A 19,481-nucleotide genomic window follows, 5' to 3' on the forward strand; every position below is an offset into this window, starting at 1 on the left:
AAATGGCTCACCAACTTTACATCAACTGCTTTAACCAGTTTACAGTGTTGATTCATTCAGTTGCCTGCACGTGGCAACGGTCTTCGTACTAAATGAGGTCAGTTCGCAATGCGAGACAACATTCAGCATATATTTATGCGAACTGCTTTAGTGCAAGTATTGTTTATTTACCTGGGCAGGTAAATACTGTGCAGGACACTCGTGCATTATTATTCCTGAATAAAATCACTCAACAACACAAGTCAAATCATCTTTATGTATTTACAATCACATGAATTTAAAAACTGACTTTGATGTGATAGGGGTCAAAACAGGGTGCCACACGCACAGTGGCATGTCACATTGTGGACCGTGGCATCTGGTTTGCTTTACATACTGTGCATCTCTTTGAAGCATTTGGTGGGGGGGAAGAGTTGTGGAAAATGTCGACATCCCTTCACCATGCAGTGAGGAGAGTCCAGCATGGGGCCACCCACGCATTCTATACTTTGGCAGGTCTGAGGCTTCGATCATTTCACAGATTCCTGAATGTCAATCCCCACCGCCCACACTGCCAAGCATCTGCTAAATGAAACTTGAGTTCATGACACACAGGTTAATTATATACAAGAACATTTTTTTGTACCGTTTCACAAATTTTCTCACCGATTTCTGTGTCATTGCCAGCTGATCTGAGCGATTGACCCCACCCGTCCCTTCATTGCATGAAACAACTACACTCGGTTTCATTATGGCATTACCGTCTGCATCTTGTTTCCCAGTTTCCTTCATACTTGTAGAATGCATTGTGGATAACATGCAAACGTTTTTCTTATTATTATGCCACACTAGAGCAGCAATAATGTTATTACTGGTGCATCACTCTGCTGTTTCTGCCCTTTCAAAGTTTAATCTCGTGACAATCGGGAGGTATGTTTTTCTTGTGTGTCCCCACAGCCCCAGTCCCACAGGCATTAGCCATCCTTGCCTGCAGCTTCAAGAAGAGGGTCTGGACTGGAAAACCAGTTGTCCGTATAAACATTGTAGCCTTTATGAAGCAAGTTTTCATTCAGCAACAACACAACATCAGATGACGTTAGAGTAGATGCTGGAAGATCCAATCTGCCCTGACCAGTGTGGATTTTGTAATTCCACGTGTACCCACAGGCTCTGCCAGTTGACTGGCATACTTTATAAACCTTGACTCCAAAGCGGGCGTGTTTGGTTGGGTTGTAATGTTTGAATCAGATCCTTCCCTTGAATTTCTTCAAACTCTCGTTCATACAAATGTCCTGTGTGTGAACATACACTGTTCTGAAATTTTCAGCCACTTTGTCAACAGTCGGACATATTCTGTGCAGCATGTCATCCCGGTTCTCCTCTGAGTTGAAATCAAACATGTAGCACCGTTTCCAGAAAGAAAGGTGTTGATGTGGCTGGATCCCAATTCCAATATGACGCCAAGGTCAGTTTCTTCACAATGCCCATCAGTATCAGCAGGGCTAGCAGAACTTTGGTTTTGTCCGCTGTGGTTGGAAACCAATCACTGCCCCACCCAGGCCTGACATGGTGGGGATGGTTTTCAGCAGAGTCATCCATTTCCTCTGCTATATTTTGGAACATTTCATCCATCCAAAACTTGTGGAAAATTTCCAATGGCAAACTTCCATGTTCAAGGTTTGCCTTAATGCCAGGCATAACAGTAAACACAGGCCATCGGATGAAATTTTCTCTCACTCACTCACATGAGATTTTGTTGTCCAGAGCCATTCACTGCTGCCCACCTGTACCTCTGATTCCCCAGAATATCATCCTTGCTATCGGAATCATCTGATTCTGAACTAGGAAAATACTCACTCTCCGAGTCATTGTCTGAACCAGAAGAAACAACTGGTGAGGTGGTGGAGGTTGGTGTAGTTTGGCACGATGGCAGCAAATTTGCCGAAACAGGACATCAAAGTTGACGGAGCTGGAGTGATAGGACACGGCGACTGTAAATTCAATGAAACAGGATGCAACGATGGAGTTGACAGAGCCAGAGTGGCAGGACCAACCTATTGGGTTGTAAATATTTATAGGAAACATCTAATCGGCCTATCAATTGGCAGGTGGACTGGTACTAACTCAGGTGACAGGTTCTAAGTCAGATAGCATATAATTACGTTGACCGATTTAAAACATTTACATTGCATGTGTAAATTTACCTCAACCGTTTTAAAAGGGTTAAAGTAATTATGTTGAGGGAGGCTATATTTTGTTGAATTCTTGGCCCTTGATATTCTTGAGCTTGCTAATAAGGGTCACATTGTAAATTTCATCTGTGAAGCTTGCTTCCATACCACAATACATCCATTGAGCTTCATAGTTGAAATCTTAACAGCAAAGCGGAGAAAAGAACCTGAAGATCCTTGGCTATTTGAAATAGAGAAGCTTCTGATTCTGTTGTATCTGACTTGGTATCATTCTCCAGCAATCCAAACACAAAGCATCTCTCTCTCTCTCGCTCTCTCTCTCTCTCTCTCTCTCTCTCTCTCTCTCTATCTATCTATCTATCTATCTATCTATCTATCTATCTCTCTGGGTGGTGTTGTAAATTTTGTCACTGACTTTTTCAAAGATGTTGAAATAAACCAAAACCTTACACTTCATGGAACAGAATCACAGAAAGAAGCAGAGAGATTGACTGGGGTCCACCACATTCTCTCTTTTAAAGGCTTTCAACAGGGGCACACCTTACTCTCTTCATGTCTATTGCTTACAGTTTGCATGTATAGTAAAACATAACCAATATTGCTGCAAAGGGGTCAACTTCAATAAAGGCTGTGAATGTGGTGTCCCTTAGGGCTTGTTGGGCACAAGTTATTTGGTCAAAGTAAATTTGCAGGTTATTTCCCAAGTGAACAACAAGTGGTTGAAAGCTGAGACATTTCTGTGAATGGAGAAGATGAAAAAAAAAAGGCCAGAAAGTCTCAATGGTGCTGGTGTCCTTGCAGGAAGTGGGGGACTTCATGACAACTGTTTCATTGTGTCAGAGAAAACACTGAAGGGTCAAATCCCTTTGTGTTATATTTGAGGGATTTTTATTGAATTGGAGAACCCAATATTTATTATGATACCTTAACCCTTTTGTTACCCTATTTTTACACAGCTTTTGTTCAAATTAATTTTGAAAATAATGAAGAATTTAGTGAAATACTTCTATTATTACAAAAGCATTTGGAGCAGATTAACCTGGAATTCTGAAGGAAGGTTTTAATTTGGTTCACTTCAAAACAGGAAGTTTATACCACTGGTCTCAGGCAGGTTGGTATCAAAACAGCCAAATGTCTTGGTCAAGAGTGGTCAGTAGGGAAGCACCGTCTCTTGACAATTCCATGCTGTCCAACCAAGATTTAGAAACATCTTTCTTCTGTGTTCTTTTCTGTAGGAGGAATTGCAATTTCCATCCATTTGAGTTACCTTGATGAAAAATTGTCTTGGAAACGGTTTGCTGTATTTGTTTCCGATGCAAAATGAATTCCTATTGAGAGCACCAAAGGGACAATGAACAATCAAGGTTTTAACACCATTGATCAACTGTTTCTATCTCTAAAATTTTGGAAGTTCTACAGAGATGTGGAGTGGACTTTGGGGTTGTTTTCTTCTCTTTTTGGGTGAATTCAGTTGGCCAACCAGACTCAAAAGGTGTGGTGCCTGTGGCAAGCTCTCTTTTTCCATGGAGTTGGCAATGGAAATACCATTTGAAACAAATTGCTTATAAAATGAAAGAAGACTACGTCTGTTGTGACCCTAATCTGAACACATATTCACTAAAGTTGACAAACCACTCAGATTAATTAAAACGAGCTGATATATCAATTTCAGTAGCTGACATTCATGCAAACATAATTAGTAACAGCTTTAGATAAATCAAGATTTCTACTAAAACTATTTTTTGCTACTTGACTTGAAGAGGGAGAGAGGCAGGATGAGCAGAAGAGGTGAAAGAAATGTTGATGGTAGGGAAGAAAGAGAAATATACAGAATAGAAAGAGTATAGAACTAAAGAAGAGAAAAAAAAGGTAACATATATAAGAAAGAAAGAGAGAGAGGCAGGAGGAAAGCAATAAAACCTTGATAATAACAAAAAGGTGAGAGACAGAAGTTAAAAATAGAGAAATTGATAGAAGAGGGAGAATAGTAAAACACAAATTTTCAACACTGTGGTAGCAGCAGAGAACCAGGCAATAGTTACATACAAAAGAAGGGGATGAGAAGATGGAGAAACACATTCAAACTTTCTCGAATGTTTCGAAAGTTGAATTGTTAAATTTTATTTATGTTATGAGTAAACAAAGACTGATAAATAGTTATATTTCTAACAGTGTTTCATGCAAAGTAGCACTTGAGTGCTTTTTCCCACTCAAAGGGTAAACAGTAATACACTAAGGCATAGGTTTGATTCCAGGAGGAATCTTACATTATATTTCACATTTGTAGATGGATCAGATTGGAGCCTGGTGCAGCCATCTGGTTTACCAGTCCTCAGTTAAATCGTGCAACTCATGATAGCATGGAAGGCGGACGTTAAACGATGATGATGATGATGATGTATGCATTTTATATCTGCACAAACACACAAGTATGGCTATGTGGTTAAGAAGTTTACTTCTCAACCAAGCAGCTTCAGGTTCAGTCCCACTACACAGCACCTTGGACAAGCACCTGCTACAATAGCCCCAGGCCTGTCATTACCTTGTGAGGGAATCTGAAAGAAACCCATCCTATGGATGCATGTGTTTGTGTGTATGTGAGCGTATCCGTGCGAATGTTAACAGCCCATGCGGAGCAATGGCTACAAATGGTGATGTGGCTATTTACAGGATGCAACAAGCGACATCTGTTGACATTTTTTGCCAACAAATCATCAACTTGCTTTGCACTTTTGAATTCCTTGCTTAAAAAACAGGTAAGGGTCGGTAAAAAGAAAAGCATTCAGCCATTGAAATTCTGCCTTGACCACTTCTTGTTGAAGTCAATTGAGAGATGGAGACTGAAGAATCCTGTTGTGTGTAAATATGTCTGAGTGTGGGGGTGGGGGATGAATGAATTCATATTTCTCTTCGTGCTCACGTGTGTTTGCTGATCATGAACAGCCTCACTAAATAGGGAGTCCTTTACTTGCAGCAGTCAACTGCAAAGGTAAGTCTAAGCCTCTTAATGTGTTGTATGATCTTTATAAAAACAAAAACAAAAACAAACAAAAAACAAGCCTTATTTACATTCGACGGATATTTGTCCTCATCTTGTTTCTTGTTAACATGTTTCAGCTGATACAACCTCCAGCCTTCATCAGGTGTCTTGGGGAAATTTCGAACCTGGGTTCTCATTCCTAAGGTATTTTTCGATGTTATCATCATCATCATCATTATTATCATTATAATTATTATTCAGTTCACTGCCTGGAATCGAACTGGGAATCTTGGGGGTTAGTAGCCCGTGCTCTTAACCACTACGCCATATGTTGTTTCTTTCTAATTCTCCACACAACACTGTCTGGACCGTTGTCTTATTCCAAAGACTGGGAGGAGTTTATTAGCTCGTTTGGAAACAGGTGAGAGTTGATGACAGGAAAGGTATGCAGCCAGAGAAAATCTTCCTCAATGAATTCCCAGCCCCATGCAAGAAGGAGAAAAGTGGATGTTGAAACAATGAAGATATACATTTTAACCAGAAAGGAGTTGAATGCAGTTTTAAACCCTTTTAATGCTGAAATAAGATGTACCTCTCCTTTCAAAATTTTTTTATTATTAACTGCAGAAAGCAGTTTTACTCCATGGCTTTGGAAAGAAAGCTCTCTTTATGCTGCAAAAGACAGAGACCTCACAGTCACTTCCAAATATAGTATTGACTCTCACCAACCAAGTATGTGCTGCCATCTATGAAGTAAGACTGCAACTACTAATCTTGTCTATGTTGACATCACCAGAGCTAAGTTTCTTCATATTTTCAGAACCATTGTCATTCGATTTAACAACCACTTTTCATGCTTGCATGGATCAAATTGAATATATTGAGGCAGAATTTCTACAGCCCTTCTTGTTGCCAAAAAGGTAATATTTCATCATGGCCAGACATGTTCTCCCAGTATATTGGAAATTAACGACACTGCTTGCGTGACAGTGAAACTCATTTACAACTATCACATATTGTCAAAACAAGGACACAAACATACACACATGTATATATATATATAGAGAGAGATCTAAATATAAATTACTTTACTTATATAGTAAGTTTAATTTATTAGTGGGGATCTAGTTGGGAGTATTTATTTGATATATATTTGGTATAAGTGATATTGTAGCTTATGTTTTGTGGTGGTGTTTTGTATGTAAATCAATACGAGTTTGTATTAAATATTTAGAATTAGATTTATTTTAGATGTTTATTTAATTAATAAATATAATTTAATTAATGAATATTAATTGCATTATAGTTTTTTTAGATTAACTTAAATATATTAAATGAGTTGTTAGAAAATTGAGACCGATTGAATAAATACTGTCTTTTTACTTATTATATATATTGTTTGTTCATTTTTTTGTACTTTTTGTGATCTAGTTATATGTTTTATAATATATTTTATTTTTTCTTTATGATTTGGTTTATGTCTATCATTATTTGAATTACATAATATAGTGGTTTTTCTCTAATTTTTATATATATATATCATCATCATCATCATCATCGTCGTTTAACGTCCGTTCTCCATGCTAGCATGGGTTGGACGGTTCGACCGGGGTTCTGGGAAGCCAGAAGGCTGCACCAGGCTCCAGTCTAATCTGGCAATGTTTCTACAGCTGGATGCCCTTCCTAACACCAACCACTCCGTGAGTGTAGTGGGTGCTTTTTACGTGCCACCTGCACGTATATATATATATATATATATATATATATATTATATATATATACAGGCGCAGGAGTGGCTGTGTGGTAATTAGGTTGCTTACCAACCACATGGTTTCGGATTCATTCCCACTGCGTGGCACCTTGGGCAAGTGTCTTCTACTATAGCCTCGGGCCGACCAAAGCCTTGTGAGTGGATTTGGTAGACAGAAACTGAAAGAAGCCCGTCGTATATATGTATATATATATATATATATATGTATGTGTCGGTGTGTTTACCTGTTTGTCTTTCTCCCCCTCCCCAACATCGCTTGACAACCGATGGTTGTGTGTTTACATCCCCGTTACTTAGCGGTTTGGCAAAAGAGACCGATAGAATAAGTACTAGGCTTCCAAAAAATAAGTCCTGGGGTCGATGTGCTCGACCAAAGGCGGTGCTCCAGCATGGCCATAGTCAAATGACTGAAACAAGTAAAAGAGTAAAAGAGTAAAGAGATATGAGGGGAAGTCGGTAATTACCTGCACTTTCACCATAACATATCATTATTATTGTCTCCCTGCCTTCTACGCCTGCAAGCTTATTACTGTTGGTATTACTGTGGTCACTTGATCGCAGTTTGAGCCTGATCACACCATTTTTCTTTCTGGTTTTACAGTGCAAGCACGGCCACTCCACTAGCAATGGGCACCAAAGAAGAACAAAGAGCAGTAATCCAAGAGATGGTCATGGGGAACCGGTTCTCCATTACCATCTCCAAGAGAACCGGTTCCCCATTGACATCTCTTAAGCTTGCTGAATCTTCTCGTCAGTGGTGGAGGTTGACAGACGTCCTGCTTCCTCTTCATGCATCATGCTTCTCCGGCCACTTGTAAACTTCTCAATCTACTCATACACACTTCTACATGGTAGGGCACTGTCCCCATACCGTACCAAAAGCCTCTGATGAATTTCAGCCCCTGACACACCATTTGACCAAAGATATCAGATTGTTGTTCTTTGGTGCACAATAATAAAGATAGGCTATGGTGGAGTTGCAGATAATTTTCGACTTCTCCTTGTGTGTGTGTGTGTGTGTGTGTGTGTGTATATATATATATATATATATATACACATCTAAAGAAAAATCCTAATTCTTTCTTCAATAAGACATTCCTCACAATATACACACCCATCAATTCACTGCTGGTCATTTTTCAAAACATATTGAAAGGACATTCAACACAACACACACACACATACACACACAGATGGACATAAAATAAATGCTTTTTTAGTCACCCCCTTGGCAGGAACACAAAGATTTCTTTTAGACAATAGACACCCCTTCTCTCACTCTCTAACACTTTGAACTCAATACCAAACTATATTTAAAGAAGACTCCAATGAAAAACTCCCCAGACATGTTCTTGACCCCCAGACGGAAGACAAACTGTCTTTACTTCAAATTTTAAAAATTTTTTACTGATATTTGATAAGAAGAGATACATCAAAACCAGTAATATTTTCTTTATATAATTCTTTTATTAAATTCCCTCTTAAATTGAAATAGACTTCTGTGCTATTTCCACCTCCTTCTTATATATATATATATATACATGTATGTGTATATATATATATATATATATATATGTATAATAAAATATTAGGAAATAAATCCAAACTTACAGGGAAAAATCAGATTTATCTTTTTTTAATAATTTTGATATATATTTAAAATAATATAAATTAATTAATCTTACGTATTGGCTAAAGTTTTTCATTGTATGATTTGCCTAATAGTGGTTTTGTCTCTAATTTAATATAATATATATATATATATGCATGTATATGTATGTACATACACATGATGGGCTTCTTTCAGTTTCCATCTACCAAATCCACTCACAAGGCTTCAGTCAGCCTAGGACTATGGCAGCAGACACTTGCCCAAGGTGCCACACAGTGGTGCAAAGCCCAAGATCATTTGGTTGGGAAACCACACAGCCATACTTGGGAGTGACTCAGCATTCTAGTATTATTCCCCCATGTTATATTTATCAGATATATATATATTAATGTAATACTGATCATATTGTATCACAATGCCACCTGTAGAAGCCTTTAAATACAAGAAACATTGTCAAAAGAGTCAGCCATGTTCCACAAGTCTATTTTTTCTTGTGTCTCCATGATGGATGGTTTCACCATTCCCTAACATTTATCAAAGAGTAAACAGTCTCAGACATGTTCTGTAGAAATCTTTACAACACTTGAAACTAGCTTTTGTAGAGGTAGTCTTTTACTTGTTTCAATCACTGGACTTGCAGCCATGCTGGAGCACTTCTTTGTAAGTGTTGTACAAGGAAACTGTATACTCCTCCCAGTAAAAAGTGGTAGGAGGCAGCCCTTATAAATATACCAGTAGCCAGTCATCAAGAGAGGGTCGAGAGTTGACAGTTGTAGTCAGTGTCTGTGGAGCTCTCAGCAATAGCAAGTCAGAAGGAATTAGTGTATTACTATTCCGGTACGAAGAGATACAACGGTATCCAATGACTAGTAACTATTGTGTCTACCAGCATAAAACAGCAATTACAGTACAACGGCAGTCACACATGGCACCAGTGGGAGGAACTCACTTCACGACAGTCACACATGGCACCAGTGGGAGGAACCCACTTCACGACAGTCAATCCAGTTAGTACCAGGAGTTAGTTCTTGAAGCCTGCTATTTGTTCTATCAGTCTGTGTTTTTTGCTGAATTGGTAAGTTACAGGATGTAAACAAACCAACACTGGCTGTCAAGCAATGGAAGGACAAACACTAACACATGCCAACACACACACACATATACATTATATATGTACATATATTGTAAAAGCTATGATCAATAAAAAAGAAAACAGCGAAGGGAGAAGCTTTAAGAGGTTTGGCCTTAAGTAAAATGCTTTAATGCAAAGAAAGAAAAAAAGTATGTGGGGGAGGGAGGAGATAGAAAGCGGAGTAGTCAGAGGGGGAGGAGGAAAAAATCAGCAGGCTTCCACACAGTTACCATGTCCCAAATTCATTGACAAGGCATTGCCGAGCACTGAATTTGAACCCAAGACCATGTAGGTTGCAAAGTGAATTTTGCCATGGTCATTATGAAGCAACGTGGCTCACAGAAAATACCAATGCTAGTTTTTGGTGGATAATTAATATTTTGACAAGGACAACCAAGAAATTTAATTGCAAAGACAAAGGATCAAAAGACTCACCCATCAGCTGGAATGTCCCTTAATTGCAGACCCAGTTTAACGACCTGGTTAGAGAAACTGGGGTAGTTTTCATCATCAGCCAAGTAAGATTCCATCTTGCGCTCTTGTCGGTCACCACCGCAGTTCCTTGCAGGGCTTTTGTCATCCCGTTTTCGGGCCATAATGGACAGAGGTTTCCAGCAACCACTTGACCAGCCGGGGCTTGTCACACTCTCGCTGCTGGTGGTGATGGTGGTGGTCGTGGTGGTGACACTGCTGCTGGCAATGCTATCGGTGGAAGTGGAGACGGAGGGGGAGGAGTTAGTTTTGTTCTTCTTGGAGGTGAGGGGCCCTTGGTTATTGCTGGCTTTGTTACTGTCGCGGTGGGGGTTGTTGGTCCCAGCAGCCACACACGTCAAGCTGTGCTGGCTCCACTTGGCTCCACCACCTATGCTCAGATCAGGGGGTGGCGGTGGGGGGTGAGATGGGGGTGGATGCCGCTTAGGCGGCTTCTTTTTGGACAACTGCTGCTGCTGTTGTTGTTGTTGCTGCTGTTTCAATGACTTGTTGCTCTTGTGCTTGCTGTTGCTCTCTGTGGCACTGACCAATGGACTGTCGCTGTCTCCGGCAGCGGTGGCGGTGATGCTACTGTCACTCTGGCTACCAGTTCCTGTACTTGTTGTTGTCGTAGTCGTGGAAGAATTGCTGTTGGAGAGAGAAAGAGAGAGAGAGGGAGAATGAGTTGGAGTTTATTGTAATTTGGGAAACAACCACAAAATATAAATGGTGGTGGCCATGGCAGCGGCAGCACTGTGATGATGATGGTGATTGTAGTGATGATTGAGTTGGCAGTTAACTGAATTGAAAACAAGAAGGAAAAAAGAATAAAGAGCAAAAGCTCTCAAATTCTGGTGGTGGTGGTCATGGTGGTAAGAGAAAAGTAGAAATGTAAATTGTGATGCTGGAGCAGAGCCAGGCTAAGGCACCATCTTGAAGGATTTTAGTCCATTGCCTAGTAGTAGTAGTGGTGGTAGTAGTAGTAGTAGAAAAATTGATTTAAAAAAATAAACACATATGACAGGTGCAAGTGTGGCTGTGTGGTAAGCAGCTTGCTTCACAGTCACGTGGTTTCAGGTTCAGTCCCACAGCATGGCACTTTATAGCCCCAGGCTAACCAAACCCTTCTGAGCAAATTTAGTAGGCAGAAATTAAATGTGTGTGTGTGTTTGTATCTCCTTGCATTGATATTGTGTCATGGCTGTAAATGAGTGTTACTGTAATACAAGCAGTGTCTGTGAGAACATGACTGGCAATGGGGAAATTTTATCTTAGTCAGAAACAAGTGATGGTTAGTGGCAGGAACAGCATCCAACCATAGAAAAATTTACCTCAATAAATTTCATCCAACCTTTGCAAGTATAGAAAAGTGGATGTTAAAATTACAACGATGAGGGTACGACAGTCTCTGCACAATTTCCAAAGTACAAAGTGATCCCTGAAATGCAGAAAAGGGACACGATGGAAGAGGGTGGTTGACCTGAAGATGCTACAATGGATTGTACTGATGGTAGATATAAGATGCTGCAGAAGATCCAGCCAGCCAGCTCCAGCCGCACACAATAGGGCAGGGCTTAGAAGCTGCAGTATTTCTACCCACCCTCACCTCATATTTACATATGTTCCTTTTTACCATTCTCCTTATCACCACTTGTAGTCCTCCATCTCCTTTGCTGACTACACCATCCTCATCACTCTGCCCATTTGCCCTTCAACCCCACCTCTCTCTCCTATATATGTAGAAGATTGCATTACCCCCCCACCCCCGTCATCATCTCAACCCCCCACCTCCTCCCATCTGATACACTCAAAGTCCTACTAACAGCCACCAGCAATCTCAATCCCCTAACCCACCACACTAGTCCCCCACCCCTTCACCATCTCCTCTGTTTATTTCATCACCCACCCCACAAACCACCTCTATGTATCTCTGTTGTCTTCACATCATATTCTTTCTACGATCGGTTGGTGCTTTTACGTGTCACCGACACGGATGCCAGTCAGGCAGCGCTGGCATCTGCCATGTTCGGACGGTGCTTTTAACATGTCACCGGCACGGGTATCTTAACTACAATTTCCATTTGATTTTCATTTTGATGTTGGTGTTAACGTACTTGACTCAATAGATCTCCTCAAGAACAGAGGGTTACTCTACGATCCAAGGTTAGCACAGCAGGCCATCCTGCGAGCCATGAATTCACTTCATTTGTCGGGTCTTCACAGTCACAGCATATCTTCAGAGGTCTCAGTCTTTCGTCATAGCCTCTGTGAGGCTCAACGTACGAAGGTCATGCTTGACCACCTCGTCCCATGTCTTCCTGTGTCTACCTCTACCCCGGATTCCTTCAACAGTTTGGGAGTGGCACTACTTCACACATCTCTCCTCATCCATCCGTAGTACATGACCATACCAATGCAAACGTCTCTCCTGCACGCTGCATCTGATGCTTCTTATGCCCAACATTTTTCTCAGGGCGCTTACACTCTGTCGTGCATGGATACTGACATTACACATCCAGTGGATCATGCTAGCTTCATTTCTTTCAAGCCTACGCATGTCCTCCACAGTCACGGCCCATGTTTCACTACTGTGAAGCATGGCAGTTCGCACACGTGCATCGTACAATCTACCTTTCACTCTGAGTGAGAGACCCGTTGCCGCCAGTAGGGGAAGAAGCTTCCTTAACTTTGCCCAGGCTATTCTTATTCTAGTGGTAACACTCTCTGAGCATCCACCCCTGCTACTAACTTGGTCACCTAGGTAGTGGAAACTATCAACTACTTCTAGTTTCTCCCCCTGGAGTGTGATGGAATGTTTTCTGAGTATCTGTGGTGTCTATTGCCCCTGTGCATCTACCGCACATGAAAGCTATCTTCCCGGTTAATGTTCCTTTGATGTTGTTGCACCTCTTATGTGTCCATAGCTTACACTGGGTACATCTTATGGAGTTTCTACCTACACCTTTTCTACAGATCGAGCAGGGCCACCTACCTGAAGGGGTGTGTGGTGAGTTTGCCTTCCGACTTACTAGAACCTTGGTCTTTGTGCCTTCCTACTTACTAGAACCATATACATACATATATATATATATATACATATATAAACATATATATATACATATATATTAGTACAGATACTTAACTTTGTCCATGTCACATGGAATTGGAAAATTCGACTTTTATATTTTCTCTAATGAAGTGGAATACCTATGATTCAAATTTCATCAAAATTGGAAATTAAGAATTTTAATACAGGTTCTTTCCTTCTTTACACACCCTAACAAAAATTTTAATCATGACACATTTATCTCATACTACTCATCTTTATGCCCAGATTCCAAAATCCAAATCTTATAAAACCTATTCAAAGGTTTTTGCTCCTGAAAAATGGAGCACATGGAGCTCTAAAATGTGGGAGTTAAGGCCCCTATTGGGGGTGGGGTCTTAAAGCCAACCAGAGAAGTTGAATTGTTGGGAATCTTTTTTAACTTGGGTCCTATATCTATTGTTCAAATTTCTTTGAAATCGGAATTATATGAATGTTCACTGGGTTTGTAAAAGAGAGCAAAGCTACAGGAAACCTAATGACAAATAATTACAATAAGCGGTCAGCTACCCAACCCTAGTTGTTACCACTCCCCAATGTAGGATTCCAAACCATACAGGTGACGGGCACAGCCGTCAGATGCATTACGGATCTATAGCAATTGGAAGGACATGACCCAACTGAAATAAACATTAACAACTGTGTGACATCAGGGCTAAGGGGAATTGAAAGTCTCACACCTGGAGTTTGCCAATGATCACTAGGCCGATAGGTAACTGGACAGAATAAATTTGCAATCTATAAATCTCTTTGAATGACCAGTCACTTATCTGGAAAGGCCTTGAAATCAATATTACCATCTGGGGACTATCTCTGACTCAGTGATAATAAAAAGACTCAAAGGAGGTCTGCAACCAAATAACTTTACTCGAAATAACACTTTGCAACTGAATCGGCGGAGGCAAAGATGGCTCTTCTTTACTTGACAATTTATACAGCACATTGCAGGAATCACAATCTAAGTATATCTCAAAGCAAACTCTTACACTGTTGTACAATTGAATTACAAATAATGCTCATCTTGTATGCTCGGGTGACTCTACATAAATAAATATATATATATAAACACATATATATATATAAACACATATATATATATATATATATATATAATATACATACATATATATATGAATATGTAATTAAGCAGAAATTGGAGAAATCTTGATCAACAACAATTGGCTACTATTGATTTTATTTTCTAATACAAAACTTTATCCCATCTAACAGCCGTTCCTGCTTCCAATGTCCTGCAGTGTTGCCAAAGAAAATTTTGAGAATAATATTTGTCATATTTTGTAACACATCTAATCTGGAGAATGGAGCATAATATGCCCAGGGCTAACATAGGTAATTTACAGCGGTAGTAAAATGGATATTCTTATCCCTTACACAGTTATTCCAACCGATAACTCCACTAACCATATATATGTGTGTGCGTGTGTGTGTAATATATATAATATAAATATATACATAATATATATATATATAATATACATATATAATATAAATATAAAGGTATATAATAATTATGTGGCTGTGTGGTAAGTAGCTTGCTTACTAACCACATGGTACCAGGTTCAGTCCCATTGCAAGGCACCTTGAGAAAGTGTCTTCTACCATAGCCTCAGGCCAACCAAAGCCTTAAGTGGATTTGGCAGACGGAAACTGAAAGAAGCCCGTCGTATATATGTATGTGTGTGTATATATTTGTGTCTGCGTTTGTCCCGTCACCATCGCTTGACAACTGATACCGGTGTGTTTACGCCCCTGTAACCTAGCGTTTCAGCAACAGAGACCGATAGAATAAGTACTAGGCTTACAAAAACTAAGTCCTGGGGTCGATTTGTGCTACTAAAGGCGGTGCTCCAGCATGGCCGCATTCAAATTACTGAAACAAGTAAAAGAATAAAAGGATATATATATATAATATATATATATATATATATATATATATATATATATAATATATATGATATATATATATATACACACACACACAACAAGCTTCAGCGCAGTTTCTGTCTACCAAATCGGCTCACAAAGCTTTGGTGGGCCCGAGGCTATAGCAGATCCAAGGTGTAACGCAGAGATCTGAACCACTGAACCCGGAACTATACGGTTGGGAGGCAAACTTCTTGACACACGGCCACATAAACGTGTGTGGCGTGCGTTGTAATAATTAGGCTTTTTTAATTGGCAAATTTACTTAATTCCTACGACCTACCTTGCGTATTTCATAATGATACATGCTTTCTATATTGATACGAGTGTGTGTGTGTGTGTGTGTAGATAATTATAATGTGCAAACGAATGTCGTATGCCTGTTTCGGTTTCTTCTTAATAAAGTTGGGCATTCCAAGCGACAAACATAGGGGCCTAAAAACAATGCCTACAGCTAATTTAATTAATAAAACACAATTTTCTTAGATAACAAAACAAATTTGTTTTTGTATTTCATTTTCGATTAACGTCGTTAATTTTGCATCAAAATCAAATTTCTATCTTTTTAGTTTCTGAGTATTTTGTTTTTTTTTTACGCACTATTAATCTCTCTGTTGTATTTTTTTAAAAACGTATTTTAAAGTGTTAAACCGGTTTTAAGATATAAATAACGTTTAGACAATCTCTTGACCAGTTCAGGCAAGAGAAATTTCAAATCTGTTGGATATTTACTATTACGAAGAAGGGAGAAGAAGAAAAGCCTTGCTTCAGTGTTACACGTCTGATGAGGTTAGGTGCTTTAATTATAAATTGAATCCGAATTATTCGTCGGATTCAAGGAGAAACTACATTTAAAAAAAAGTAATAAATACCGTAAAAGTCTGACCATTCATTGATCTATTCAGACATCGGCATACAATTCTCCTTTCTCTGGCCACCTCCTATTCTTCCTCCATTCACATGAATGTTATTGGCTTTTATTATTGATAGTATTGGGATGTGAGAGAGAGATGGGGGGGAAGCCAGGTGAAATGCCTTTGGTATTTAATACCACCACAAACAGTACAAAGCCTCTGTGAAGAGTTCAAATCCTGTCGGGATCGACTCTTCATTTCATTTTCATCAGGGAAACGATTCAACAGACACGGTGCCAGTTTATAAAACCATTATTACACATAATAATAAGTAATCTGAGAGTCTGGATCCTTTCAAATGGCCGTAGACTTAGTGAGTGGAGGCCGAACATATTTTGTCCCGAAAGTCTTGCTGACACGATTTGCCCAAACAATCCTGACATTTTACGGAAACTTTCATCTTCATGAGACGCTAAATTAAACTAATTGTTTTTGAGAGAATATACATACATATATATATATATATATATATATATATATATATATACTCGTAACAATATTTTAAGGTTAGTGAATGCCATTGTTTCAAAATAAAATTTCATAAAAAGACATTTTCTCTTGGGAAACCCCAGGGTCTTCCCTCCCCCCAAACGATACACTGGAATTCCTCGGAACTCACTTTAGGAAACATGGCCATAGGCAATTGTCACAGTTTCCTTATATATATATATATATATATATATATATATATATATCCCAATCCTTCGGTATTAATCCCCAGAATGTCAAATGAAAAGTCGTATTTTATCATATATATACATATCCACACACACACATTATATATACACATAATATAAATATAATCATTCTCAACACCTTTAATATAGTCAGGTGCTCTCCTGTTTTGTTACTCGACCTTGCCAACATAAACATCATCTTCGTGTCCAGACCACACACACACTCTGAAGTGAAACGACACACTACGATGTACGCCACCGCACAGACACACACTTGCCCAACCTTTATAATCAGCAATTAATCTAACCTCTCTCTCTCTCTCCTTTTATATATATATATATATATATATATATATATATATATATATATATATATGCTACGCCTCTCTCTCTCTCTCTCCTCCGGCTGTAGTCGGTGCGACCTTGCCAACATAAACACTCCACATCAATAAGTACTGGCAAGAGTGGAAAACCTGTCAGTTCGGACGTAATAATAATAACCAGGCTACCATCCCTCCTTCCTTCTGTCTCTCGTTAAAAGTCTACCAAAGAACAGGTATCTTCCTACATATATTGCTCTGGTGGTTCTCACGGTGGTCATTCCACATCTTAACTTACCAGATAAACACGTATTTCTCACCTGCAGCTTGCTAGTATGTGGCCGGTCTGATCTTATATATATATATATATGCATGAGATGGAGACCGTGTATACATACATTTTTCTGAAGCATTAATAATAAATATAATCTCAAAGATAAAAGTGAACCAAACATTAATAGTCACAAACCCATTACGGCTGACAACAAATTGCCACAGGCAACAAACAGTATATAAGTGTGTATATATATATATATATATATATATATATATATACGCATGCACACACGCATATACATATATGACCAAAATATAATCGATCGGCAGTTTTAATAACAAAAAAGTAGATACAGAATTTCAACAATATCGGTGACAATATTGGCAAAAGCTAAGAAATTAACAAGAGACGATCAGAACCGATGGAATTAACGACATAGTTTAAGGGTTACTCACACACACACACACAGATATCGGTCAATTGTCCAAAAGTCAGAAAAGAGAAAATTCGAACGGTTGCACTTTACGTTGGCGAATATCACATACAAGAATATACTAATCGACAATATAAAAGTGCGTGTATATATATATATATATATATATATGATCGATTCGGGAAACATGGAAATAAAAATTCGACCTGTAAGATTTTTAAGGCAATGACAACTGTAATAATAGCGATATTTATACCACTTCTAATATGATAACAATATATATATATATATATATAATATATATATATATATATACATATATATATATATATATATATATACATATATATATATATATATATACATATATATATATATATATATAATATATATATATATATATATATATATACATATATATATATATATATATATATAATATATATATATATACATATATATATATATATATATATATATATATATATATTATATATATATATAGGTAGGTACCAGGCGAGATAAGGTAAACAGAGAGAGAGTCAATTGAATTTGCTCAAGAATTAATATTAAAAGTAACTTGGTCGTTTCGGAGCGAATTCGAACTCGAAATAAGACGATACATATTGTTTGATTTCTGGCATAAACCTAACAAACCTCAAGTTAGAAAATCTCAATAAAAATAATGGTTTTGCAATAAATGAATAAGATTTAGGGTAAGTGAAGGCTGTGAGGGGACTGATGCGAATTCCCCCAACAAATAAACAACGTAATATTATATGTTATCACTTGATTAGCAACATTACAATACCCTAGATGTGTGTGTGTATATATATGTGCATAATTCATTCGTTAACAGTTTCAATTTGCTCAGAGTCAAAAATAAAGCCAAGATGACATTAATGATAAGACAATTATCAGAGAAATGAGAGAAACAATAATAATAATAACAATAATGAAGATAATAACGATGGTGGTGTTGGTGATAAGGCAAATGTGATTGAACTTACAAATAGATTGTTGATGTTGAAACAGGTAGACAGAAACACAGACAGGTAGACATACAAGAGTTGTAGAGGCTGTCATGTGAAGAAGAGAAGGAACCCTCTGCAGACCACTGGCTACATGGTTCATTTAGGGCGAGCGACACAACTGGGGTCGGGTGGAAGGGGTCTCGGCCTTGGCTTCGGTAAATTCTTTTCAAACGAAGCGGTCAGTAAAAGATCTCTGATTCGGCAAGAAGCAGAAGAGGAGGCTGAGGCTGGTGGTCTTCCTCTCTCGATTCTTGTATTTGTTTTCTCCAACAACAACAACAACACTGAAATCATATGATCGGCTCCAACTTCCGCTTCCGGTACATGTGTTGAGACTGAAACGGACCATCGTCGCTTTCACGGTTCTGAATCCAAATTAGTCTCTTAATCCGCTCCTATATCTACGCAACCACTTCATGGCTTGCCGATCTTCCTCATCACCTTCGGACACGAATAACTTGCCATCATATTTTAGGCATTTCTGCTTATTTCATTGTTATATAACTTCAAAAGCTACAGATTTCTCTGTTTTGATTTATTTGAATATTTTTCAATTAAGAATTTTACCTTTGTTAATTAACGAATACCTTAACGTAACACCAATTCTAAACCTAATTGCTTTGCTATTCTGTGTTCGAA

At 38.5% G+C, this 19,481-nt stretch overlaps 1 protein-coding gene across 2 annotated transcripts in view; it reads right to left on the reverse strand.

Annotated features, from left to right (window-relative positions):
• Positions 1–19,124, reverse strand: part of LOC115224381 (OTU domain-containing protein 3) — a 47,690-nt gene extending 28,566 nt beyond the window's left edge. The window contains exons 1-2 of one of the 2 annotated variants that reach the window (XM_029795266.2): positions 18,819–19,124; positions 10,102–10,785 (exon numbers count right to left, since the gene is read on the reverse strand). In XM_029795266.2, the coding sequence (XP_029651126.1) occupies positions 10,102–10,785; positions 18,819–18,871 (737 nt within the window). In that variant the 5' untranslated portion in view covers positions 18,872–19,124. Of the gene's footprint in view, positions 1–10,101; positions 10,786–16,059; positions 16,181–18,818 lie in introns of those variants that run through there. The other variant, XM_036513257.1, reaches the window with a different exon arrangement.
• Between the last annotated feature and the right edge of the window lie 357 nt (positions 19,125–19,481).

This window comes from Octopus sinensis, linkage group LG25 (genome assembly GCF_006345805.1).
Source record: "Octopus sinensis linkage group LG25, ASM634580v1, whole genome shotgun sequence".
NCBI lineage: Eukaryota > Metazoa > Mollusca > Cephalopoda > Octopoda > Octopodidae > Octopus > Octopus sinensis.